The following is a 27,229-nucleotide window of genomic DNA, read 5'->3' on the forward strand; positions in this document are numbered from 1 at the left end:
AAGAAGGTTAGGCTCCAGAGAGACATTGACTATGGCTTCTGCAGGCTCCTGGGACCTAAGCTTATCCAGCGTAGCAAAAAACAACTAGATGAATTCCTCGGGAAGCCCGGCTCTCCTCCCATAGAAGGGTGTGATATTACGATGGCCAAATGACACCCACTGTGGGAAAGTCTTCCCCAATTAATAGGGTAAATTGCCATTACTTTTAAAACCCTTCTGCTTATCAATCATATGGTGTTACAATGGCATACAGATGTTGTTCCTCCCTTTTAATGCTGCGCTGCAATATAACAAGATCCACTGAGGCTCTTTTAAAAACAATATTAAACCATACAGCATTTTCATTCTTTTACGATACCCATTTTGTTTATATTCATATTTCACACTTAATGAGACAAATTCCATCCAACACAGCGCTGCTGTTTATTTATTTGATCCAACCCCCAGAGCAACTATGTTGAGAGACGGTCAAAGGGAAACGCCAGTTTTTTCAGAAACTTAACCTATTTGTCACGATCAGAGTAGTTAACCGAGACGATAGATGCCCTTCTCTTCACTGTGCAGTATGAAGTTCAGCAACCTCCCTTTGATAGTCAGAGTGATACAATAAATGGAAGCCTCAGGAATCAGAAAGCTGCATCAAATACAGACAACTGTAAAGCACTCTTATAAGCGAGTTTTTACATGTGCGTTCCTCTTTTTTTGGCTTAATGTTAATTATCAAACAGTGACATTACCTAAAAAAAAGAAAAGAGGAAACAACCAGGATTACTTTACTGACAAACTACACAGTATGGCAGCACAGACTCATACTGTACTGATATGTAAATGACTGAAAAAGACTCCAAATGCTGTTTCTCATGAATATTTTTCATTTCATTAAAACTGCGAATGTACATGTCACAACATGAACTAATTGTATTCTGATGTTTGTTGGATTATGTGTTTGACGGCAATGATTCCCTGGGCTATCGTTTATTGTGCTTAGCCGGGAGATCTCTTGTTTGTTGTATAACAAGGTTCATAGGAAATACAAGAATTTCACATCAAGGCCGACGTGTCCTTTCAAAGGTTAAATTTGTTTTTTATACAAGTCTAAATTTCCCCTCATGGGTTCCTTTTTAAGGCAGTTTTGGGACATGTTTGAATTTTGGATTGTTCACTGAATGATTGATTTATTTATTGATTGTTTACCTTCACAAATTCTTTAATATATGTAATCTGGAAACCTGAATGAAACCATAAAATTACGACCACATTTGTTTCTTTGAAAGGTCACATTTATTTCTTTGAAAGGTCACATTTATTTGTACAGAGGACGATCCAGTTTCAAACTATTCTATACAACGATGGGAGGAGAGCCTTTGGCTGAGAAGAAATACAAAACAACCTTATTGTTTTGGAACATGGCTGTTTCAAGGAATCATTACATTGTTATATTTATAACCTTTGAATTCAAAGGCCTCTAAAACATTATAATCAGTATAAAACATGATAATTAGTCAAATAAATAAGGAAAAGTTACATACACACATAAACACACACAGTAATACTTGTTTTCTCCAAATCTAATTGTGTGTCATTTAAAGTAATAGCAAAAAGAAAATGCCTTTTGTAATAGGCTGTTACAGTGACCCGGTAATTCTTGAACGTATTTGTAAGAGCGAACATTTGATGTGGTACAATGGAAGCTGGAGCAACGATTGCCGTGCGCTCATACTGCAATATGTACGGTAACCAAAGGAATGTGTCACACCAGTGTAGAACCGTAATGATGTCAACTTGTTATTTACTTTCCAAATCTGAATGACTGGGCAAGGCGAAAGGAGAATTAATCAACCCCCGTCTGACCAGGCAGGCGAAAAAGAGCGGAGTGTGGGGGAGGGGAAGTAGCCCAGAGGCCGGATAGGCAACATGCTCGACTGTATCGCCTGTCGTACACTGAAAAACACATACGCTGAAATAAAAGGATCGGGACATGAATGCGTTTTTTTGAGATATGTTTTCAATCTGATGAAAAACACCGCGTTTATATGACATTTCTTTGCGCCACGCAGTGCCCCACTCGTCAAGAGCGGTGTCAAACATGCAGTGGCTGCGAAACGTTTAGTAACGACACACGTCCATTAAAGCAAAGAAGGCGGAAATATTTAGCCGAACATGGCGAAGGGGTGTACAGTAATTGAACACAGTTAACCCAATCATTAATACCCTCGGCTGTGTTTTCAATTTTCAGGTTTAAGGTCAGTTAGCATCATCCCCACCCCCACCCTAGCCCTCTCTCTCCTATTCTCTGAAGTCTCTCTCCCCGCTGCCGCCGCTGCTGCTGCTGTCTCTTCGCGTCCTCAGTGAACGGTGAAACTCCAGAGTATCCCGCAGCCACCACCACAGAAACTCGGGTTTGTTCCAACTTTACCCGCTGTATGTGTTTCTGGTTGAATTCGCTTTGTAAGCACACCAGATTAGCCGACAGCGCGTCAAACACCAGCGGTCGGAACTTGAAATATGACCATAAGTAAAATGGGAGGAAAGTCGCTGCTAGCTTACTGAAGTTGGAGATTCTCCTTGTGGAAGAGGAAGAGGCGGCGGCGGACACCACGAGTTCACTCGCACAATAAAAGGTAAGCCAGTAAAAGTCGAGTGCTGTGCTTTGCTCCTTACTTCTTCTGTGTTTATGTGTGGATTTTCCCCAAGCGGGAGAGGAGAATGGCTTTCAGAAATTAGCGACTATGGCGTTGGCCGGGGGGTTGCCGGCATATCTTCGTCACCCATTGACCACACACGTGTGTTGAATTTCCTGCTGGTTGTGTGCCTCTAACTGTCCATTTTTGAAGAGTTCGTTCGTTGAAAACGTTTCCGTCTCTTCGTTTGTGTCACTTTGTCCACTCGAATACACCATGGTAGTTCAGCTGGACTGCTCCACTGAATAAAATAAGTTTTAGATGTTGGAGGGTGTTTTTATTTTAACATTTTTTCTATTCTGAGGATTCACTTTGATACACAACTTGGCCTCGATAGCATAATGCTAAGCCTTTTGCCGCATCAAGTCGAACAAATGGACTTTCCGTCCATTTGTGAAACGTGAATGATACATATTTATATTCCCATGCAGACTTAGGAAGCACATGAGTGGGGGAGGGGAAGGACATTCAACTGTACTATACATTGCTATCAGCTTTCATGGGGCTTCTCATTTTACTACACAACAATATTATTAAGTTGTTGTTGTTTAGTCACGTGTAACTGTATTGGATCTCAACAGAATGAGCTGTTTGTACATAGGAGATCCTGTTAAAATGGAAGCAATGATTCCACATGTCCATGGTACAGTACAGCAGCAAGAATATCTTTAAATAGACAAGGACATTGTTTACTCCACAATACCCTTCTTATTTAAACTGTAGCCCATCTTGGTATGTTGTCCTCTCTTATGAGATGCAGCATACACAAACCGATTTAAGAACTATAGCCTGGCAACTGAGGAGCTAATTGTTAATCTCCCCTGTGCTTGACTATGGTCACACGATTCCAGTAAATAATAGCAAAAGCATACACAACATTTTGTGTCAACCCAATTCTGGTTCAACGGATTTGAATATTTAATGTCAATATGATACCCTTGTTTTCTCGTTGACCTATCTTTTTTGGTCATAAGCAATCATGCTGATGAAATTGGAATGCATTGATAAGATTCAATATGTCATCGTTGTAACAACTGGACTTGTCATAAGGAATATGGTGCATATAATTACCCTCACAGAAATCACACCTCTTTTCTTGATAGTGCTAATCTATACATGGATAACATGGGCATTTTTAAGTTCAAGTCTCTTCCCAACCCATCTTACAGAGTATGGAGAAAAGATTTCACATTAAAGTGGTTTGGACACATACTAAGTAATATATTTTTATTATGTTCTTTATTTTTTTGATACCATGGAAAGGGTTCCCAGAATTTTTACATCAAAAGAATAGTATTGCACACAGTGGATGATATTGTCTGAGGTTGGTCCTTTGATTGGTGTCAATCTTTATTATGCACTTTTTCTGAAATTAAAAAATGCCTTGTGCTTTGTTTGCAGCAGGTATTATTTAGTTCCATTTACCTTGTTATCATGTTGCTGTTGCCACAAAACTCACTGGGAGGAACAGTACACCTACAACTGAAAATTTAAGGATTTTCTTCTTGGCAGTAAGCTTTGGCTAAGTTTTTGAGTCCATACAGTCCTTCAGAGTTTCCCAAGGAAGAATATTGCTGCCTCCACTTGAACAACCCAGTTAACTGTGGAGTCATTCGGCTGAATTCATATGTGAGAAAAGATGTTGAGGAAATGTCCATTTTAGCCACCAGTTGCAAAGTACAAAGATATTAATAGTTCTTTTTCTGGGCTTATGCAGCTTGCACAGTTCTCAACTAGAGCTTTGGATATCTTGAAAACATGCATGCAACTTGACCCCGGCTGCAACAGTGCAATTTTCTGGTTAAATCATGATGTAAAAGACATTTTTTAAGTCATCTTAACATGTTAAGGCTTTTGGCACTGAAAAAATAGCACTGGAGCATTTAATGTTTTTGTGTCCTATTTTTAAGATTGGTCATAATTGTTATTTGAGGTGTGAAAGCTGCAGTGCAGTTTTCCATGTGAACTCAAGGATTTTTTTTGAACCTCCTATTGCATAAGCAAGGTTATTTACACTTTTTGAATTGTAGGGAGACTGTCCTGTCTATTTTTCCATACTCCTCTTTTTCTGTATGAATGCAAAAGGTTTTTGGCAAAAAATAGACAGATTTGTGTGTAACTATAAAGGCATCAGACGAAGAGCAATTTCAAAAAACGTTTTATTTTAACCAAGATGATCTAATTATATCGTTACTCTCTGGACATGATCCCTCTGTCCTTACCATTGCCCCTTATTTCAGATATTTGCTAGTCTGTCCTGTTGACAATTCAGTGGATTTATCAAAGGCAAACTCCATGTAGAAAGATAGTTTACAATTGCAGAAAGAGTTTGCAAGAGCAACAATGCTATATTTACTACTGTAGTTTGGAAGGGCACAAGTTCAGATAGGCAGTGGATCCCAAAGTCTAAGTCTAAGCCATATTTATGCCCAGTGTTCCAGACACTTTCTGAACAACAACCATGTTGACCAGTTTTGTTACTTGAGGTGAACATTTAGAGAACCCAGGGGGCAGTAATTATAAGGCTGGTTAAGTGTTAGCTGTTGAATAACAATAGAATTTTTTCGTGGCCCATTAACACGTTTTGGATCACCATTGCAATGACTGTGTCAAGTAGTTTCTAATTCTTATTGATAACTCTGCAAGTTTAACTAATATTGAAGTGCAATAAAACCTAATTAGAATTAAAGCATTCCTTTTCTTACGTTGGTTTTCCACTGTTGCTCACCAACCTTTGTGTCGAGTAATTCTAGAACATTTGTGAATATTATTAGCCTACAGGTTAGAGTCTGTATACTCTTTATTCAGTGACATAATTTCAGAAGAAACCCCTTGTCTTTGTTTTTTTTGACCACCTGAGGTCTTAGGTGTGTTATAAGCTGATGGCCTATAAATATGTGAAGAATCATTATCCATTTATCTGATGGCCTAAAGCCAGTCCCTACTTAGCTCAACATTGATTTTTGATAAGTAATTCCAATTCGACTAGTGTGAACTCTATGATCAAATGCGCAGTTCATTTTAGTAGTGTCTTTAAAACCGAAATGTATCCTTTGCTTGCAAGTAGGGCAAGGAAGTCCCTGAGAGAGCCCATGATAGCTTTTTGCTGCTGTAATCCTTTGTATCTAGATGTCCAAATATTTCTGTAGCAGTATTTATTTATTATGGGCCATGGAGGGAGGTGGTCATCCTCTTCTATGCAGTGTGCATGGGCTTCTTGCCAACTGGCAGACAAGTGGTTACTCTGATATAATGTCCATACAAGTACTGGCTGGTTCAAGGCTATAATTATTTATTTTTACTTGCTGTGGATTTAGCTTGGCTCTGTTTATCATTGTGTGAACTTGAATGTTGTGCCTGGATTGTGTCCTTGTGAGTATTTAAATGAAAACCAGAGGGGTGACTCATTTGAGGCTGTCAGGTAAGGGAGATTCTGCCTTTATGACTGAAGCTCCTGCAGCAACACTTTACACTTTACCTGTTTTCACAGAAATTTTGTTATGCTTTTGAAATAAAGCTTTTTTGTAGTCCTATTTAAATGCAACTATATAGTATTGCACCCACCAAAAGGCAACATTGCACAATAAGATGCAGGCTGTTCATACCATTAAATTCTATAAAAAGGCTTGCTTGATAAAGACTGACTCAAGCTAGTCCAAAGACTCACAGTCAGTCACTCCTTATTGTGTCGTTTGAGCTAGAGATTGCTGAAAGGCAGGGATTCAAGTTTTGTTGTGATTGATAAGGAGATTGTGGAATATGGGGATCTGAAATATGTTTGACTGCACCGTCACAGAGTTCCTTATTTGTAGTCTATCTGGATCTTTGGTCTCAAGACCTTTTCTGAATCATGCAAAAAGCTAGTGGAGGTGATGCAAGGACAGGAATTATGTGGAACCTATGGCTTGTTCTCATTTTTAGCCTGGCAGCTTCATTTTGAGCCAACTGGGAGTGATTTAGCGTGGTGTAACTGCAACATGTATAGAGGCAATGGTAGATAGTGTTAAATATAGTTCAAGACAGCTTAATCTGTTTAACCTCTGTATTTAACAAAGAGGGACTAAATCATTGAGTACTGTGATGGTCTGAAGTCATAAAAATGGCCAAAGACGACAATGAGATTCCTAGTGGACGGCAATGTATTAAGATTAAGTTGACAATTAATTGAACCATATGCTTTGCTGAATTCTTGAGACCATGTTAAAAAAAGTAGTCAATGAATAGGTGTTATATTTTGAGAATTGCTTTTGGGTTTGGCAGAGAATAAGATCTTTACTTCAGTGAAATTAAATAATGGGCATATTTTTGAAAGTGACCAATGATTTCTTGTGTTCTGGATTAATGGAGGAGAATTGTTCCTGTAGACAGACCTATGATGAATGATGCAGCTGATCAACTAAAATCAGATGGGATTTATATCAAGAGCAAGTCATGAATTAAGTGGTATAAGAATGTAATGAATGTTCGTAAATGTAAGAATGTCATTGACCACTCCCATTAATGCGGCCCCCATACTAGACTCATGACAGTGATTAAGTTACTCATAAGTTCAGTGTTTTGACTACTTTTAGTCTTTCAAAAATGTTTAATACTGAATGTAGTATATAAGTTGGTCACATGGCTGAATTATGGTGGTTTGGTGGTGCTGGTGGGGGCTTTCTAAAGTGTGGATGAGAAGTGGCAATTTAAAAATAGTAAAGGAACTGACTTGGAAGTAAGATAGTAATTCATAATCGAGGAAGGCACTTGTGACAAGAAGGATACATTTTAAAACATTTGTGGAGGCCATATTACAGACTGAAGGTGGGAAAGAGCAACATTTTTAGAATGGAACTGCAAGTAAGGCTATTAAAACTTTGGCGATATTTCATGAATTTGGCATCATCTGAACAAGAATGATTTTTAGACAAAAATAGTGAAAACAGAATTTCACAGCAACTTGAGAGAAACCTTAAGTTTGTTTAATGTGACGTTATAAAATGAGAACTTCTATTGGTTTAATGCTTACATTACCTGAAATATCTCCTTTGGAAATGAAGTGTGACTTTAATCATGTACTCTTTCCACCTGTGGGTTAAATTTTTTTCTATATTATATGTAGTGTTATACTTTATCATTGCTTTTTTGGCTATATTGTTCAAGTTCTGTTGACCACTTCCACTGCTGGTTCAGTGATGGAGTGTTCTGTTCCGACACTCCATCTCAATGCATTATTACCACCTTAAAATGCCATAAACAGTCTTTCATTCTCTTTAATTTTTCCACATGGTTATTTCCTCTGCATTATGACCCACATTTTTTTTAATCTAAGGAGGCAGCTACAAATTCCCGCCATTGTGTATCCAATTTTGCAAAGAGATTCCGCTCCACCCCTGCAGCAATGACCCCAAAATTGTGATGCATTGTTGGCTCATAGAGAACCAAACAATGACAGGGTGATGCTTCTCCATCGTATAGATTTATAAACCGAGGACTAGAAAGGCTTGTTCGGTATTCCCTTGCAGAAAGTGACATGTTAACACAAAATATTCTATCCGGTGAATTGCTCTTCAGTTCTTGCAGATTTTGCAATTACTCAATTTTCCTACCAGTTCAAATCTGGCGGTATTATGATCTGTTCCCATATTCCATTTCATTCATAGAGATGGAGATGAAAAACAACAGTACAGTAGACCTGCCTTGAAAATACTGAGAGTTTTGTGCTTCTTGTCATGCAGTTGCACTTCATCTCCTATTTCCTTTTTATTTATTTTTTGTCATTTTTGTATTGAAAGACTAATCTACTGGTAATTTAGATCTAAAAAAAATTCATCCATGGATTAGACGTCAATAAAAGAGCAGGTGCTTTTGCTACAGTTCTTGATGCTATGGATCCAATTTTTGTTAACTTTTACTAGGCTTTTATCATACATTTGACAGACTTCATACAATGTCCCTTTTACTTTTTAAGTTCTAAAATATTTTCATACATCAAGCTGATTATACAGTACTAAAGGATTCAATACGCTGTAGGCGTGTGATGATTGATGATGTGTGAATCCTCATGTTCAGTTGTTGTTTGTGCTGCTATTTGCACATGTAAAAATGAATCCTGTCTTGTGAAAATAAATTGTGGTTTAATTTGCACCTCTCCAATCTGAAGTTCACACACTTGAGCACTGATTGCTAATATATGTTGAAGTGAGATTGTTGCCCAGATCTGTGACTTTCTCAAGAACGCTCTACCCCAACAATTTACAACTAGTATGTAATGCCCATATTTAGAGGGGATTAATACCTTGGAATATTCTCTAAAAGAAAGATGGCAGGTCCACTAGTGCCGCCCATGTGAAGTAAGAAACAACGGTTAGTGACTGTGGTGAGTTTTCCAAAGTATCAATACGGATCATCATCATAAAAATAAGGTCAGAACTTTTATGTACTTCATGCAAGTGCAATGACAAACAAAAGTTAATCTTGCACAGCAAGTCATTGCTCCACCTAATTGGCTGAGTAATGTGGACTCAATTCTGGATTTAAAAAAAGGAAGAAAACCTTGTTTAAAAATCCTTCCATATAATGTTAGAGTTCACAGAATATGTTTCAGGTCATTTCTATACATATGGAGGCCTCACAGTTGCATTAGCTGTCTTACCTCACAACTTGCAAATCATGTGCAGCCATTGGTTGAGAATCTGTTTCTTAACTGTACCTATTCATTTTGAATCTGGTTGTGGATGAAGACTGAATGATCAAATGTGCGAATACTGCTCGTGACGCCTACTAACATCTGAAAATTTCTTAAAATTGATATTCTTTCCTATTACACAGAGCAATTTTAAGACTACTTTGTCGCGATCATCTTAGGACACAATTTCAAAAAAAGGGTCATGATGTCAAAGTAACGTGATATAAAATATTATTAAATGTCCATGGACTCCGCTTTAAAGGCACACAATCTAAATGAATAGAAATATCGCAACCATATTGTGGGATCCTGAATTTATTTTTTCCTTTCAAGCAATTGTGCTGAATCTATTGATTTTAAATGATGTGATAGTCAATTCTCTATAAGTTTTTGGGTTTTTGTCGATATTTTGGATCTTGACTTATTTGGGGGCCTGCTTGGGATAAACCATATTGGGGCTTGACCTGCAAATTGGGACAGTCTCCTGTGAAATATTTGATTTCTGCAATATTGTTTAAAGCCTACCATACAAGGCGAACTCTTACTTCATTTTTACATTAAACTCTTTTGGCCTTTTTACTAGAGGGCAGTGCAGCTATCTGCAAAGGATCAAATTATACCGTGTATAGACAGTGTGACTGCCCAAGCAGATTGTGACCAATTGTACACCCAAATGTAACCGCTACAATGACTGAAGGGTTGAAGACCCCCATTGTTACTATTAGGATTATTTTTAATTATCTTGTAACTAGCCCTCATTTTCTTTTATTAATCATTTAGTTGGTCAGAATGTTAGATCAGTGTTTTCAAACAATGTCCACTGCCCAAATACATTATACAGTGTGTGTGTGTGTGTTTGCACACACACATATATACAGACATATAACACTGAGTTTTGTTTTCTTAAAATTGAACCAACTGTTTATTCATCAAAATTGCAGGTGATTTATTTTTTTAAACAATTATCAGTGTTTCAAGAGATGTTGTTATAATGCAAAATTGTGTTGTTTCCCATTAAATATTCAGAATGGCTAGTTAACTGTCGGTAAACAGGTGAACACAAACTTGTAGCAAACATTTACACATTTATCTGTACATGAATAAGAAAAAGTATGGTGCTTTCTACAGGAGAAGCTTTCTTAACTTGTCTATTGATATTCTTATTACGTATTTGCAACCTGTTTATCAAACAATGTTTCAAACACATCACCAACCTAAATATGACCCATTGGCCTTATATTTTTTCGCATTTTTCCGGAGTATCGCAGATACAGAATAAGTCTCTTTCACCCATTCATGGAGTTCTCATATCAGTCTTGTTTACAGTGAGATTTTTGTAAATGCATCCGTGAGAAAAAGGACAGAAGCAAACATGGTCTGATGGAGTCTATGCATTGATCAAAAATTGGTGTGGAGAGGATGGGCTGGGTAGGTGCATCATTGTGCCACAGTAACATAACATGTCTATTGGTCTGATTTGTACAAATAATTGCATACGCCATCATGAATTAGTTACAGTTGTGCAAACACTGTAGTCTGACACTTAGTACTGCTCTAAGTTACATTTTGAGTTTACATCTCATTATACTTTTCTATATGCCAAACTGGTTTTGAAAACTATTCAAAAGAAATGTTGAATATTTTTTTCATGTGTGTCAAAAGCACAATGAAGGGGAGCTCTTTCTTGTGTGTCACCTTATTGTAAAATGCTGGTTAAAACAGCTAAAGGTTATCTTAAAATTCAGATCTGTATTTTCAATCTACCTTTTTGCCTTGTCTCTTTGACCCTGAAGTCAAATCGAAGGAAAGTTCAAGGAGTATGGGGGTTGTTTAGGGTGGCATGAGCAGCTGTTGACAGAGAACCAAGATCTTCTGGTCACCATAGCAACACTTGTATTCCCCACACTGGTAAGTTGCTGTGTTTACAGCTTATTTGTGCAATCCTCATGTTGCTGAAAAAAAGAAGTGCTGCTGAGGCTTTTATTGCAACAATTGCAAACCCAAGGACTATGGTTCTTCCTTATAGATCAATGCAGAGACATGTACTCTATCAAACTAAATGACTGCAATGATTAAATGGCATGCTATCTGTTTTTATCACTTAAAGCGATAAACCATTTTAAGATATGCTGTATTTTTTTTTAATAGATATGTGCTAGTTTCCTTTTTTTGTTTGTGGTCACACCAATACTGTCATCTTAGGTAGTCTCTTCATTAGAGTCATCTGTTTATCTTCTGGATTTCCTCCTCTGATTTCTGAACAGCATTTGGAAGAAAGAGGTGTGTGTGAGTGTGTGTGCATGCATGCGCACGCGCTGAGCATCAGAATAGCTTTGTGTCCCACATTCTCTTCCACACAACGCACACTCTTTCTTTCCACCCCCATACAACATTTTACATATGGTGTTTTCTTGTGTACTCCACAAGATACCATAGTATGGAAGGAAGTATAGACAAAGGCTACTTTCTTATATTTGTTTTTAATGGCAGGCCTGTAATCTGATGGATTCCTTTTCCTGTGGCATTTTTTTAAGCATAGCTGGAAAAAATTGATGTATTATGCAACAAGTGCTTGTGACAATGTGGAGCATTTTTCTTTGCTAAAATGGCTGATTTGACCATTCCATAATGGACTTGAACAAATGTGTTCTCTTGTGCACTAATGATAAACAGGTTGGGCTTCTCACCACAGAGACACATTTGACACAGATCACAGCAGATGTATTATGATATGAGGCTTCCAAATAAAAGGCATCAATGACATTTGGAGATTTGTGACAGTAATGGCAATTTCACTGCTCAAGCTATGACTCGCCTCTTATATAAAATTCCAAATTAATCAACATATTAATATACTGCAACCATTGTATTTTTTGACAGTTTTAGAGACAATTTTTTTTTCTTAAATGCGCACCAAGTGTAAATATTTTGAAGAATGTATGTTAGTTATTTCACACAAATAAGCTTAATGCTACATTTGATAAGTGGGGACTCTTGGATTTGGACAAAAGGCCAAATTTTTCAGAATACTTTAAACAAAAGACATTTGTCTGATTCCCTCTGGTTTGTTTTCTGCCCTTGTGAATTAGAGTTGAGAGTTGAGTTGACTCTTGTTTCACAAAAAGGAAAATTATCTGGGTTAAATAGTAAGTTGAGAAGGCTGTTCATTCTCCCCACAATCATCTTTCATTGCACATTCCATGCTTGTATTTATATTCATATATATGTTTGTAAACATATTTAAGCTACTTTTTAAGAGTATCAGTTAAATTTTTATTGTGTTTTTCTCTCTCTCTTTCTCTGGGGGATTATGTGAAATAAAGTAGGACTAACTCAACTGTAAAGGGACATTGGCAACTATTGTGAAGACAAACACACCAAGATAATGTTAGCAGGAGCAGTGGAGGCCACATCCATAAGCCGAAACCATTCCGCAGATGTTGGCACTTGGATTACTTTAGGCAGTGAAGCCCAGGTGATGGTTCTGCTGGAAGGAAATTGAAGCTGTCAGTGTACCACAGCACTGCTCCATGGAAAACATCCATGCGCTCAGCCACTCTGCTCTATATCTCATAAAGTAATTTATTTTCTTCCAGTATTGTTATTTTACTGCCTGCCATTCATTGCAGATTGCTCAGTGCAGATATAGTGATGTGCCTATTAGCTCTGTAGTGCAGGAGGGAGGTAATAACACAAACATTTTGCAGTGAAGGTTGTTGTATTTTGTTTAGATATCTACAGTGACTTGCCATTCCCCTATTCTGTTCTCTTGGTAACTGAAGTTCGTTAATCTAATGATCTCACCTGTCATATTTATGGCATCTTCGTAGTTGTCTTGTGTAAGTTACTTTTTATTTTTTAACCAGTGATGCCTCAAAATTTGCCTTTGCATGATGAACTTACAAACGCATCCACTTACTCCTCTGCAGAACTTTGAGAAAAAAACATTATCGGTAAGAGATAATATACAGACCTATTAAGAATAGAGCTGGTTGGTAATGTGTTTTTTGTGTTTAATCCTCCACATTCAGATATTCTGATTCACCTGGAAGGGTTCTGTGACTGTTATGATGAGTGGTTTGCAATGTTTTGATAAAGGACTTACTGGGATATCTTCAATTGACAATTCAGTAAACTTCTTTTTTTTTTCAACTTGACAATGCATGTTGTGATATTTTCAGATGATAAACCCCAAGATGTCTGTTAAAACAGTTAAACAACTGACAGTTTAATAATGTTTAACCCAGTGTAATTTGGACACACTCTTATTGTCTACAGTAACTGGAAAACATGGCTGGAATCATCCACAGTCAAGAATGGTTGCTATTTGGTGCTTACAGTGACTACCACATGACACCACTAGGAAAGTGGGACTCGCGAATTTTACATGATGCTAACGGGCTCTGCATGTGGGTAGATCTTAGGTCCTGGTGCTCCCAAGTAGTAATCTTCCATGATAAGTCCTTTTAGTGATTCTGTCTGTCAGCATCCCCCATTTATTCCCGAGGGACGACATAAAGCCTTTTCCTTCTTGGCGGGGCATGTGAATTTGCTGTTATTTATTGAAGGAGAATGCACATCTAAAACTCCTATTGCCACGGATCTATCTGGAAGTATGTCAAGGGTTTTGGTCATATAATGTGTGATAAAAATAGCACTGGGTGCCATTGTAGTAGCAGTATTGTAGTTGCACTGTGTACATCACACATGTGGTACAAATGGCCTAGTTTATTTGGTCAAACCTGTAACCTGAATGTCTTTCCAGGTTACAGTTTTTAATGACAGCCATTCATGTCATTTAGAGAGCCAACAATCTGTTGGTTTACATCATATAGATTTCTGTAGATTTCATTATTCCTCACTGTGTAAAGGAACATTAGTCGCTGGGTAGTTCACTGACCTACATTGGCTGTCACTAAATGACTCCTTTGGAAAGACAGGCAGAAATTTGACAAGTTAAAGCAGGGACAGCGCAAGGAGGATCTGAATCAGAAGAGCAGTAGAGAATTCACTGTCGTGGTGTAATATGTAGTGATACCATGGACACATGAATGGAACTGCGGTCTCCTTAATGTGCCACCTGTGCTTTGCCTGCTATAAGTCAAAATGTCCGCTGTAAAAAGGGTCTATAATGTGCAAATGGTTGTTGTGATTACCTGTGTGGGGATCATTATTTATCACCCTGCTCCCATCCTTCGGCTTTGATTCCCCTCCCCCACACCCTCTTTCTATCTCCCCTCCCCCCTCAAGACTGCAGCCCAACCAGAAGCTTCAAAGGCGGGTTTTACTCAGCAGAGCAGTTCAAGAGAAAATGGCTGCTGTTTCCAGGTCTTGTTTGCACATCTGTCAGTAGGTGACTGTTCAGGAGAAAATGGGGTCCTTGGTATGCTGGTTTTCAACAGCATTCTTTTAAAAACCTGAGTGTGCTGCAGACAGCGGGTTGTGTAGTTGCTATTTCTCCATTAAATCTGCTTTCAAATGTTTTTTTTTTTTTGTTTGTTTGTCTGTTTTTGGTTTGACAGCCATTTATTTGAATTCTGTAATGGATTTAGGAATACGTATCAATTCATTTGAGGGCACTGCACAATTGATTAGTTGCAATTAAAATGCTGCTTAAATACAACAGATACTGACTTTTGCAGTCTCAAATTATAAACTGCATGTTTTAATGCATGCTACCATCAGTTGTGAATGTTGTAAAGAGCCTTATATTTGTAATCTTCAAGATTTGCTTTGCCGTCCGCAGTGCATTAGGATATGTGATGTTAGTAGAGTGTAAACATTGTTTATGTCATGGCTGTATTAGGTCTTATGTTCCCCAAATGCATTTTTCTATAATTGAAGTCCATTTAGTACAAAACCTATAACCTACAGTACAGACAGCACTCAACATTCTCAACACAAATATAGCTACCCCATCGCCCCTTCATTTCTTCTTCTTATTCTTATTCTCTCGGCTTTTCCCTTCAGGGTCCCTTCATTTACATTGTTAAACCTCACTGTTTGTCAGTGGCACCTCTCTTGCCAACCAAATAAAGAACAAGAATGAATGTGATCTTTAATATTAAAAGCACTGACAGAAAATAGGCAGATACTAATCCCGTCTTTCGGCCTTCAAGTGTTACCATAATCAGGTTCAGAGTTTCTTTATGAGCCATCTCCTTGTGTGCAAAGTCCAAGTGATATTAAAAACGGGCGAAACTAGAGTGTCCTGCAATCGTTGGAACCCCAGAAAAACTGATGCTTAAAGTAATGAGTAATGCACAGCATACAAGTTGCAACTTTCTGAGGTCCTTGAGTAACATTAATGTTGAGATTTTTATTCCGACGGTTATGGATTGACTGAATGAGGAAATGAAATTGTGTCTTTGTAAGAGGGATAGAAAAAAAAGAACTCAGCTCTTTGCTTGCTCAACCAACTCCCACTCTTCACATAACTGCAGTGGATGAAAAGAAACATAAATTAGCAGTGCAGCATTTGCAGATTTTTCAAAAGTTGAGGATTTAATCAAGACCTACAGACATACTGAGGGTAACTGATAACTTGCCACCCTGTTACATGTAGCAAGCAAAAGTGTGTTTTTAAAGACAGTCTGGAGATGTGTAAACTAAATTTATTTCATGGAAGTTGTATATTTATAGTGGATTATAAGACCTGAGTAGGAAGTAGTATGCAAAAATGTTTTCCAATTAAGACCTGATGACTCAAGAGTGGTGTTGGTGTCCTGAATTTCTGTTTAGATTGAATTGTAGACGTATCATCCAAAGTGTCTCCAAAACTGAAATTTTGATGAAAATTGTGAAACCACTTCTCTTAATTTTAGAATAATAGAAGTTATATCTATGTATATCGTTTTTTCTACGCAACATTATTGCGATAGTGTGCTGCATGTCTTTTTAACCGCTGCCCACACCCCTACTGGATATGTTCAGTTGCTTGTATTTTTCCTGTTTCACACCAGTCAAATAATGGAAACATCAACACGCCCATCCGCTGGCTGTGACTTCTCCTGACAATGACCTGCTTTGTTCACACACAGGTTCAAGGAGTTGGCAGCTTTCAGTCCATTTCATGTCTGGTCTAACTGATGGTGACATTTGTGCTAACATGTGCAGCTCGTGCAGGTAACCCCACTTCTCACTTCGGAGTGGAGAAGTGTCCGTGCCATTGCAGAACTTAACATTTTGTCTATTTTGCTTGAAGGCACATTACTTTCTCAGACAAGTATTGTAATGGATTGCATTATGGGCCCATCTGATTTAAGGATTATCACTGCTGCCTTCCCTTCCTGGTACTCAGGGCCCCTTGGGCTTCTTGGGAATTACGTTTTCAGTTGTTTAGTATTTTGTTATGGTGTCCTTGGGAAGCGTGCCACCCTCTTTTCTTTGATGTGGTTTGCCCCTCCAAGTCTCATATGAAAGGTAATTAGCTAAAGAGAAGTGTGGCTGTGGTCAAATTAGGGCACATTTTGGCCTTTTTTGTCACACTAAAAGGAATGAAGGTTCTGATTTGGTTTTTTTTCCCCAGTTTGCGTGTGTTTAATTTCCTGCTCTAATAATATGTAAAATTCTTACAAAATAAGTTTAAAAACAGTATTTTAGGCTGTATTCCTGTGATTACAACTAATAATTCTGTGAGGTGCTGTTCTACTTTTGGGTTCAACATTTGATGTAAAACATGCTTACTCCCTTGTGCGCAGTTCCAGCCCCCTTTCTGTTTTTACAACAACCTTCACGTTGTGGCACCAGTTATAGCTGATTCTATAATTCTAACCCTTGATATGTTTTCTGTGGTGCAGTAAAATACACAATCTGAAAAAAATACAATAAGTTGAAAGAGTGAATTATTCACTTTGAGTAATACACTCATTCCCTTGGGTTGTATGCCCACTGGTGATTGGGACAACACCAGGTTCTGTGTATTCCGCTTGTTGCTATGCTACCTACAAGGAACTTAAGTAGGCCTGAACAGTATGTGGCATGAAAGTTGTACAACCTTACAACCTTCAAAACTGATTCAATCCTTGCTTTATATCTCTTGTTTTTACCCCACTGAAGTTATCTCTCCATTTGCGTCCTTCTGTTGAGAATGACTTTCTTGTCTCATCCATGTTTGTTTCCTCTGTTGACCTTATTTCCTGTCCATCATCAGTACTAAACTGCCTTTGTACTTTCTTTAAAATTTGGTTGTTTTTAGTTGTTCAAAGCATGTGCGTTTCTTCAGCTATTTTCTGATCTTATTTTTTTTTTATGGACAAGCATTTGCATGAGGTATTGGAAATTTACGAGTGCTGCACAATTGTAGAGTTCAACCGAACTTCTATTTCTACAGCTGTATTAGACCCAGAGGTCATCTAGGCTGGAATGTTGATAAACATCTTCAGCACCTATATGGCTTAAAAAAACAAAACAAAAAAAAGAACCTTCAGGGGGTGGAGGTTAAATGACTAGCTATGACTAATTGGTTTCTTTTGTAATGTACAAAGTGAGCTGTATAAATGCATTTAATATAGTTAAAGCTATACCAAGACTTTTGAAATGGCTGCTCAGGCCAAGAAGGGGTAGAGCCACTCAATTCTTTTGTCTAAGCCAAATGTATGTAGACACTTTCATTAGGGCAGAGACAGTAGTCTGGAAAGACTTACCTTGTGTACTTGACATGGATTCAGTGGTTAAATGACCCTGCCATTGATTATGTCAGTACAAGAGTGAACATATACTAAGAGAGACCGAAAGACTGCTGTTTGTTTTTTAAAATATAATGCATTTGGATGTCTTAAAGGAAAAAAAAAGAATATTGCCACTGTATAAGTTTGTATTCATGGTTATCTGAGTCAAGGATGTATTTCAAATAATACAAGATCACACAGTATGTTTGACAGTTTTCTAAAACATGTAACATTTATTCTTCCTCTTAATTGATTATTTTACATATTTCTTTATCTGCAGGAGTGAGCCCAGACTTCGAGCATACATCTACGTTCAATTGGACTAAAATGAGTATTACCAGTGACGAAGTAAACTTCTTGGTCTACAGATACCTCCAAGAATCAGGTTTGACTTACAAACAGAATGAATATGTTACAGTATTTCTGCTAGGCCTAGATTGCCTTGTCTGTGGTTAATGTTGAATTGATTTGCTATGGTGTTGAAGGTTTGTTGTTGTTTTTGTTTTTTTTTAACTTCACAAGATTAATACGTACCTAAACTGTCCCTTAAGAATCAGCACATATGCTGCCATATTTCACAATTTAAGATACACTATGTCATGCTCACTTGCATCCAGTCAGGTTCTAGGTCTGGTCGATGGAATATAGAATACTATTCATCATCTGATATGTGAACTCACTGTAGATGCACATTAAGTTTGTCAGTGTACTATTTCTTCTTGTAGATAAATTATTGAAATTGTAAGTCACATGCTCTAGTCTTTATTGAGGTAGCCTATGAAGACAAATAAAGCCTATTGGTAGCTTTCAGAGGTCAAGATTGACATTTGTATCCTGAATTACACTCCCAAATGTCATGCAATTACTCCTAAGCATTGTTTGAATTTAACAAGACATTATTCTAGTTGTGTGCGCTCCCCCCTTTAATGAATGTGAATGGTATTTCAGGATTCTCTCACTCAGCATTCACCTTTGGCATTGAGAGCCACATCAGCCAGTCTAACATCAATGGAACGCTAGTGCCCCCTGCAGCCCTCATCTCCATCCTGCAGAAGGGGCTTCAGTATGTGGAGGCTGAAATCAGCATCAATGAGGTGAAAACACAGATCTCTTACTGTAATCACGATTATAATGGTAATACACCACTTTCTCTCATCTCTTTAGTCATAGTAAGACTGAAGAAATTAATATCTGAGGAGGCATTTTGAAAGGAACATCTTCTTGGAAAACATGCTTTGTTTTTTTTATGTTTTTATTTGTAATTAACCTTATGGTGACATTCGGGTAATGTTTTTTTTTTTCCTTGATAGGATGGCACAGTCTTCGATGGCCGGCCAATTGAGTCGCTGTCACTTATTGATGCAGTAATGCCAGATGTGGTGCAGACGCGACAGCAGGCCTTCCGTGACAAGTTAGCCCAGCAGCAGGCAGCCTGTGCCATGGCAGCTTCAACATCTGGAAACCAGTCCAGTGCACCAAAGAATGGCGAAGCCACTGTCAATGGGGAGGAGAATGGCACACACAATATGAGTAAGTTAAACCTGAGGCGTAATTTTTCCACTCATCGTTTCATCGATGAAGAATATAATCTTAAAAGGAGATGCTACATTCACGCAACATTTTCTCAGGTGCTAGTATATTGAGTTTAATGACTTTATCCCCTTTGGTCATTTTCATGACCGGTATTAGTTTTCAATGCTGGAAAAAGTGAGTGTAAACGAGCCGGTGGTTTCATTCAGCTAATTGTGCAAGTTATAGTTATGAGTTATGCATCCCTCTTGAGCGGGGGGTTGCCACTCTTCAGACGTTCTGCAGTGGCTATCTTGCATTGAAAGGAAAAAAAAAAATGGAATCTAATCCCAGCTATTATATATGCATTTTAACGTTTTAAGGGAATGCCTCTTTGTGTAGAGATCACGGTGATAGTGTTTCTTGTAATGAAAAAGTGGGAGTGGTTGTATTTTAACTAAATTATGAGTTATGTAATAAGAGCTCAGAGCTCAACATGTGTTTGTAGCATGAGGATGCTGCTGAGAGCGAGAGAGCAAGAGAGATCAGCCACTTGCCCATGGCTGATCTTGATTTTGTGACCCTCTCCTAAGATAACCATTATCAATCCAAAAAAGTCTCTGATATATAGTTTTAATTGTACTTTTGGAGATGCATTTGTTTCAACCGCCAACAGTGTACCTGCTTGATATGTAGTGTAAAATCAGCCAAAATATATGCTCGCATCATCACCTCAACACTCCCAAGGTATATAAAGAGGATCTGCTGTGGAAAGCAGAGCAAAACAAATGTATTTTTTTATATGTGGCTAAAGTCTTGAAATCAACTGCTCCTCAACCTTTTTATTTTACCATTTTCCTCAAAGGAATCAAATAGACCAGCATAGACAGTTTTATTTAAAGTAGGCCTATATGTCGGTGTTTCCTCTTCATAGAGTTTGGTGTATTCTTATAAGACAAATAGAAATAATAAAATGTTTACAGATTTTATAGTTCAATATTTCATATATGCAACAAACAATAGTTGACTTAGACATAGTATAAATATAGGTAAAACTTTATATAACATGTTATTTTCATTATTCTTTCTTATTTGTTATTTTTTATGGGTCAAATAGGCTTTCAGTCTCAAGGTGGATTTTATTTGATGGGAGAAGGGGCAAACACAGCTCCTTTTGATAGTAAATGTTGCAGACCCCTGCTTCAGAGTCTGGTGCCTGGCTCAACGTAATGTATATAGCTGCCATTAATGTTATTTCTACCTCTGCTCTCCCAGGCAGACAGGCACGTCGTGTGAAAAGGGCTATACTGACAAGGAAATTCCATTTTATCTTTTTATAGTCTTTTACAGGTGTATTGTGCTTCCTATCTGTTTTTGGTTGGGAGAAGAAAATTGAAAGATGGGGCAGGCTGCAGCTGCACTTCTTGTTCTGTGCTGCCACAGAGCCATGGGTTTTTGATCTGAAGGGCTTCACATCTCCAATATCAAAGCGCTAACAGCCAGAGTTGTTATTATTGGGTTACAGAAACTTTCACTTCCCCTCATTGTTATTTTGTAGTCTGACAGATAAGAACCAACTGAGTGAAGCGAAGAGACCTGACACATATTTAGATCCCTCCAAGCTCTTCATTTCAAATATTCTGGCTGGTTTTTTTTTAAATCATAAATTATTGGTTTGGAAGCCACAACTGAGTGAGATCACTCTCTTAGTCCTCTTGATTTTAATATGATGGCCAAGGGGAGAAGACACTAGTTTGCTTATATGACTCGCCCAACTGCCTCGAGAGCAATAGAAGAAGAATAAAGAAATGTCTTATTGTCGCATACAGTTCTACATAGAGCTCAATATCAGAGAAATTTGACCACTGCATTTAACCCCAGCAGAAGGCAGCTAAGGAACAGCGCCAGGGGAGCAGTTAGAGTGTCAGTGTCTTGCTCAACAACACTGACAGGCTAGGAGAACCAGGAATCGAACCTGGGATTTTTGGTTCCAAAGACGACCGCATGGGGGCCAAGTAGCACAAATCTCTGATCGCCTAATTTAATCAGTTTACATTTCATACCAGCTGTAGGTGACATTATAACTGTGATATAATCCCACCCTGAATAGACTTAATAAAAGAAACTCGCGTCTGAGGATATAGCATTATGGAGCTCTGACAGCACACTAAGCTCACTATTTTACAAGCTAAATTCTTACCTATAACTGTTCTCTTCTTACTTCGATGGATGGATGCACAACAAGCCTCTCTGATCTGTGATACAGAGGGAAATTAATAAATGTTAAATGCTCTCTGTGTTCTACTTAGGCATGTGCATATTTTGTTGTTTTGCATTACATGTTAATTTTTGTATGTACATTTTTTTTTTCATTTGTGTGTGTATGTATGCACGTGCGTGTGCAAATTCGCAACCCCCCACTCATCTCAGATAACCATCGTGAGCCTATGGAGATGGATGTGGATGTGGAGATACCGGCTAGTAAAGCCACAGTATTGCGAGGCCACGAGTCTGAAGTATTCATCTGTGCCTGGAACCCCGTCAGTGATCTGTTGGCCTCAGGGTGAGACTCTGTGTTCAATCAGCTCTTATTTCATTCAAGATGAGTCACACTGTATTCTGTGTAGGATTATGGTTTTATTTTTAAAATATATGATTACCGGCACATAAAAGCCATCAATGACACCTTACCTTCAAACTATTTTTTGACCTTCCTATTGCAATCGTATTCTGTTCAGTTCAGGGGACTCCACCGCCAGGATCTGGAACCTCAATGAGAATAATAACTCGAACTCCACCCAGCTGGTGCTGCGCCACTGTATTAGAGAAGGTGGCCAGGATGTTCCCAGCAACAAAGACGTCACCTCACTTGACTGGAATGTAGGTTTCTGAATCTTTGTGAACCTGTATTAAAAGTCAAAAACAGTATTCCTGGCAGAGCAATAATTTCAGGATTCTATATTCCCATCAAACAGAGTGATGGGACACTCCTGGCAACAGGCTCCTATGATGGTTTTGCAAGGATATGGACAAAGGATGGTATGTAGCACAGTGCTGTTTCATGCCATTATTATTGTGAATGGTGTAGCCTCTGAAATGTATGCAGAGGATCTCTAAAAGAAACTGCTATGCCTCTTCTCATTAGGAAATCTTGCAAGCACCTTGGGGCAGCATAAAGGGCCCATATTTGCACTCAAGTGGAACAAGAAGGGGAACTCAATTCTCAGTGCTGGTGTAGATAAGGTATTTAATGCAATCCCCTAATTATTCTCAATGTCCTAAAAATACATAAATAAGAAATGCATACAACCAGTTAAACAGTGACCTTAGCCCTTACCTTATAATCTCTAATTTTCCAGACGACAATCATTTGGGATGCACACACAGGAGAGGCCAAGCAGCAGTTCCCTTTCCATTCTGGTAAAACATATGTAAAATGCATTTAGAACATGACAGCTGAGCACGGTGGATCTTAAATTCAATGTGAATATGTTGTGATATGACTCCATTCAACTCAAAGCTCCAGCACTGGATGTCGATTGGCAGAACAACACCACCTTTGCCTCCTGCAGTACAGACATGTGCATCCATGTCTGTCGTCTCGGCAGTGACCGGCCCCTCAAGACCTTCCAGGGCCACACAGTAATCTGCCTGTTCTATTTTACTCTTGCCAGTTTCCTGTCTTCTTATTCCATATCCTTATGAGTGATGTCTGTTTTCAGAATGAAGTTAATGCCATTAAGTGGGATCCATCGGGAATGCTGCTTGCCTCCTGCTCTGACGACATGACCTTAAAGGTGAAATTATTGTTCAGAGGAATTCGATCAAATTACTTAAAGATATTGACTGTTGCTGATACTTTGTCGCAGATTTGGAGTATGAAGCAGGAATCCTGCGTTCACGATCTGCAGGCTCATAGTAAAGAAATTTACACTATCAAGTGGAGCCCCACAGGCCCAAGCACCAGCAACCCCAACTCGAATATTATGCTCGCCAGGTGAGAAGCTCTTCACATGAAGTTTTGCTTTCAGTCCTATCAGCAACATAGAAATTAACAACCTACATTTATTAATTTCAAAAATACTGCTTTTTTTATTGTTAACACACATACTGCATGTACTTTTTACCAAAAACAATATGCCTGAGTACAATTGGGAAGGGAACAAAAATCTCCAGGCTTGTAATTGTCAATGGCCCACTGCCTTACACCCTGACCCAGATGTGCATGCATGTGTAAATGTTCCAGTTCAAATACCAAAGGAATTTACAGTCCCAACTGATGTCCAGTATAATGGTCTCTAGTTCTCATTAATAAAATCTTAAAATTGTCTTTTTTTTTTAAGCATATTTTTGAAGAATGTCATAATGCAAATGGCACAAGTCCGCTTTGAACACTCCATCTGCAATACATATGCAATTTACCTCAGCCTTGCCCATGTCTCAATATTCATCTCTATGATAGTTGTTACCAAGGCAACCTCCAGATCATTTTGAAGACAGGGCAGACAGGTTTTTAATAGCCATACTCATCTGACTCATGAGGGATGGTATTCAATACCTGACCCAGAAAAATTCTAGATACTCAATCATCTGAATTTGACAATCAAGCCAACGCTACCTGCACAGCGGTAGCATCCAAAGCCGCAGATGGCTATTTGCTATTCAGTGCTTACTATCTGTAAGTTAAGTTTCGAAATGAAGGTGTACTTTGGTTTTCAGAGTCCAATCATATTCAAGTCACCATCCTAATTCATACACTGTTGTGATGCTTTAGTACATCCTCAGAATTGCACATTTTTGCTTTTTTTTCAGCTTTATGATCACTGTTCCCCCCCCTATCTCTGACATCAACTTTTTGACATTAAAATGAAATAAAAATGTATACCATTTTATAGCTAAAGCCTTTTCTTTGAAGCCTGTAACTTCAGAAGATCTGTCCTGCCTATGACTAATTTTGGCTGGGAATAATGCACTGTAAATTCTTTTCTCCTTATTTGAGGGAGTGATATCTTTAGGTCAGTATAAAGTATTGTGAAGCTGATTATACTGAGACGTAAAAGACTTGTTTTCTGTCACTGCAGTGAGACGGTCTATCTTAGTTTTAAAGCTACCCAAAAACAGTAGGAAATGATCGAATCGTAAAAATTGTGTATTCAATTGAAATTCAGCATGCTACTGTTTTTGGCATTTTTATACCATGGGAAGACTTTACCCAAGTGACTGTATACCAAGACAAGTTTCTTGCTTTGACATCTGATGTGTCTCTTTGTCCTGTCTACACCTGCAGTGCGTCCTTTGACTCGACAGTGCGACTGTGGGATGTTGAGAGAGGGGTTTGTATTCACACATTGACAAAGCACCAGGAACCCGTTTACAGTGTGGCCTTCAGCCCAGATGGCAAGCACCTTGCTAGTGGCTCCTTTGACAAGTGTGTCCATATTTGGAACACCACGGTAAGTGTCTGCTACGAAATTGCGTTTTTCTGAATTGCAAGACAAATGAATATTTCGGTGGTTAATTGTTCAATGCTGATGTTCCAGACTGGGGCTTTGGTGCACAGCTACAGGGGCACTGGTGGTATTTTTGAAGTTTGCTGGAACAGCACCGGTGATAAAGTTGGGGCCAGTGCATCAGACGGCTCGGTAAGCTAAGGCTACTTAATTGAATAAGTAGTGATTCCTCTGTGGTGGTGCTTACGTGTGCATGCAGCGTGTGCATGCACCGACTGTCACCACGGTGACATCAAATCTGTTACTTTGACATGAGCGAGTAAAATTCATCTTTTGGGTCAGATGTATTATTTCCCAATTCTCTACCCTCCAGGTTTGTGTTCTTGATCTCCGAAAATAGCTGGCTTTGATGGTGAACCCTGGAATGTGCAGCAGATTGCCCTGTTCTGACGTCAGCAAACACTCTTATTGCTCAAGAAGGGTTGCAAGGTGGAGCGAAATAAACCCCTCACAGGAGCAAAACTGATGACTGCAGCAGCTAAACACCAACTGAACTCAGCGCATCCTACAGTTTGCAGATGTGTTTATGCTATGCCTGTTTTGAGACTTAATGGAAGCCAGTTAAAACATCCCCAAACCTTGACTGAACTCAACTCCCTCGGTGCATCCATGTTGTACAAGGTTCCTAATGAGGAAGTGCCGTGATCCCTGTGGGCCGCTCGTCCAGCTGTTATCAGTTTATACTGATGGATGAGTATTTTGAAAAGTATAATTGAGACACGTGCAAAAAGGCAAGAACATATGAGAGAAGGGTTGTGGTTTTAAAATTCTTCTGAGGAAATGTTACTAAATGTCCAAATGAACGAACTAAAGGCATGACAAAAGTAACATTAGTACTGAAGCACTGGTAATGTCTGTGGACAGGGTGCTTTGCCTCTCCTCTGTGGAGAATAGTTTTGTCTCAAGAGCACTTCTTGCTTATCGTGTCTGTAATCCACAGATGGACTGTTGAAAGTTGAGTGTGCCGCTACAAGGTAGTTCTTAGCTCATGAGGAAATCCTGCCAGGCAAAAAGTTCAAGACGTAACATCTTAAATTGGCTCAACTCACTCAAGATTTGAAAACATGGAAAAAATGTGAAAAGTGTGGTTTACAAAGAGAAATTTCTCCCTTTTTGGATGTAAATTTAAAGAATGTAAAGATATGTAAATTAGATTTATACACAGACTTATATACTGTGTATATGTTTATATACAGTATACCTTATTGATGTCATGTAGGGGCTCAGTAATGGCTTGAGCTGTCACATTTTTACCAATAATCCATGATAAGAATTCTTTTTAAACAGTTTTGTTTTTTCCTGTAAGGCACAAATGGCATTGGGTTGGATGTGTTTAGGAAGTTGGCTGTATCTGCTGATCACTGGAAGCTATGAAAGAAATGTGCAGCTCATTACTTGCTTTCATGGAATTTTCTGGTCAATAACATGAGTGGGAAAAGTCATTGGTCTGTTTGTTGAATTGACTCAACAAATCTGTATCGCTAAAATTATTGAGCAGATCAAAGTGGGAAAAATTAGCATTACCACATTTTGTTTTTTTCTTTTTGGCACTTTCTTCTGATCAGTCTACTGAAAATCCAAGTTCCATCTATTGCTACCAGCTGATCAGTTTTGAAGTATATTGTGGGCTAAGCAACAATAGTGTGCTGTATATCCGTCCCTGCTTACAGGGATGTCATGTTAAGACAGTTTATTCAGACTAATTTCTCAACACTTTGGATTGGCTTTTTTCACTTCCTTCCCCTTTCAGTCAATTTCTGATAAAGCAATGTGAAGTGCACTTTTTGTCATGGTGGGCTCAGCAAATGTTGATTTTTGCTGAAAGTGAAGGGCCGACATTTTATTTTTGTCTTTTTTTTTTTTTTTTTTACATGTCACAATTGGATGTTAATGTGTGGTACATTGTTTTTCTGACTTTTCAGAGCCATTATTGTCTGTGTCAGACTGAGAATTGGACTGTGGGTTGGTGGCCAATGTGGATTAAAGTGCTGTGACAGCTACTATCTCTCGCACCCTAGTCCAGGGTGCGGTCACCTGTTTCCAAGACAAAACATTCAAGTCATTCAGTGTCTCAAATAAATCACTCTATTTTGATATCAGAAACAATGAAGCCTAATTTTTTTTTCTCCTCTAAATTTTTATATATTTTTTTTAAGGTATTTTACTTTTCTCCCGTAATAAGAAAATGACTGT

General features: G+C 38.4%; 1 protein-coding gene across 1 annotated transcript; it reads left to right on the forward strand.

Moving 5' to 3' along the window:
- Positions 1-2,274: 2,274 nt before the first annotated feature.
- Positions 2,275-27,139, forward strand: tbl1x (transducin beta like 1 X-linked). Its single transcript, XM_086145593.1, has 15 exons — positions 2,275-2,621; positions 18,298-18,402; positions 18,966-19,111; positions 19,328-19,547; positions 21,957-22,089; positions 22,265-22,406; positions 22,502-22,565; positions 22,672-22,769; positions 22,886-22,946; positions 23,047-23,168; positions 23,249-23,323; positions 23,396-23,523; positions 24,814-24,979; positions 25,067-25,168; positions 25,350-27,139. Exons 2-15 carry the CDS (start codon positions 18,345-18,347, stop codon positions 25,374-25,376), a joined length of 1,542 nt encoding a protein of 513 aa, XP_086001719.1. The 5' UTR covers positions 2,275-2,621; positions 18,298-18,344; the 3' UTR covers positions 25,377-27,139.
- The last annotated feature ends 90 nt before the right edge of the window (positions 27,140-27,229 follow it).

Source organism: Fistularia commersonii, chromosome 4 (assembly GCF_037954325.1).
Source record: "Fistularia commersonii isolate RoL2024-O1a breed Wild chromosome 4, RoL_Fcom_v1.0, whole genome shotgun sequence".
In the NCBI taxonomy this organism is placed as follows: Eukaryota; Metazoa; Chordata; class Actinopteri; order Syngnathiformes; family Fistulariidae; genus Fistularia; species Fistularia commersonii.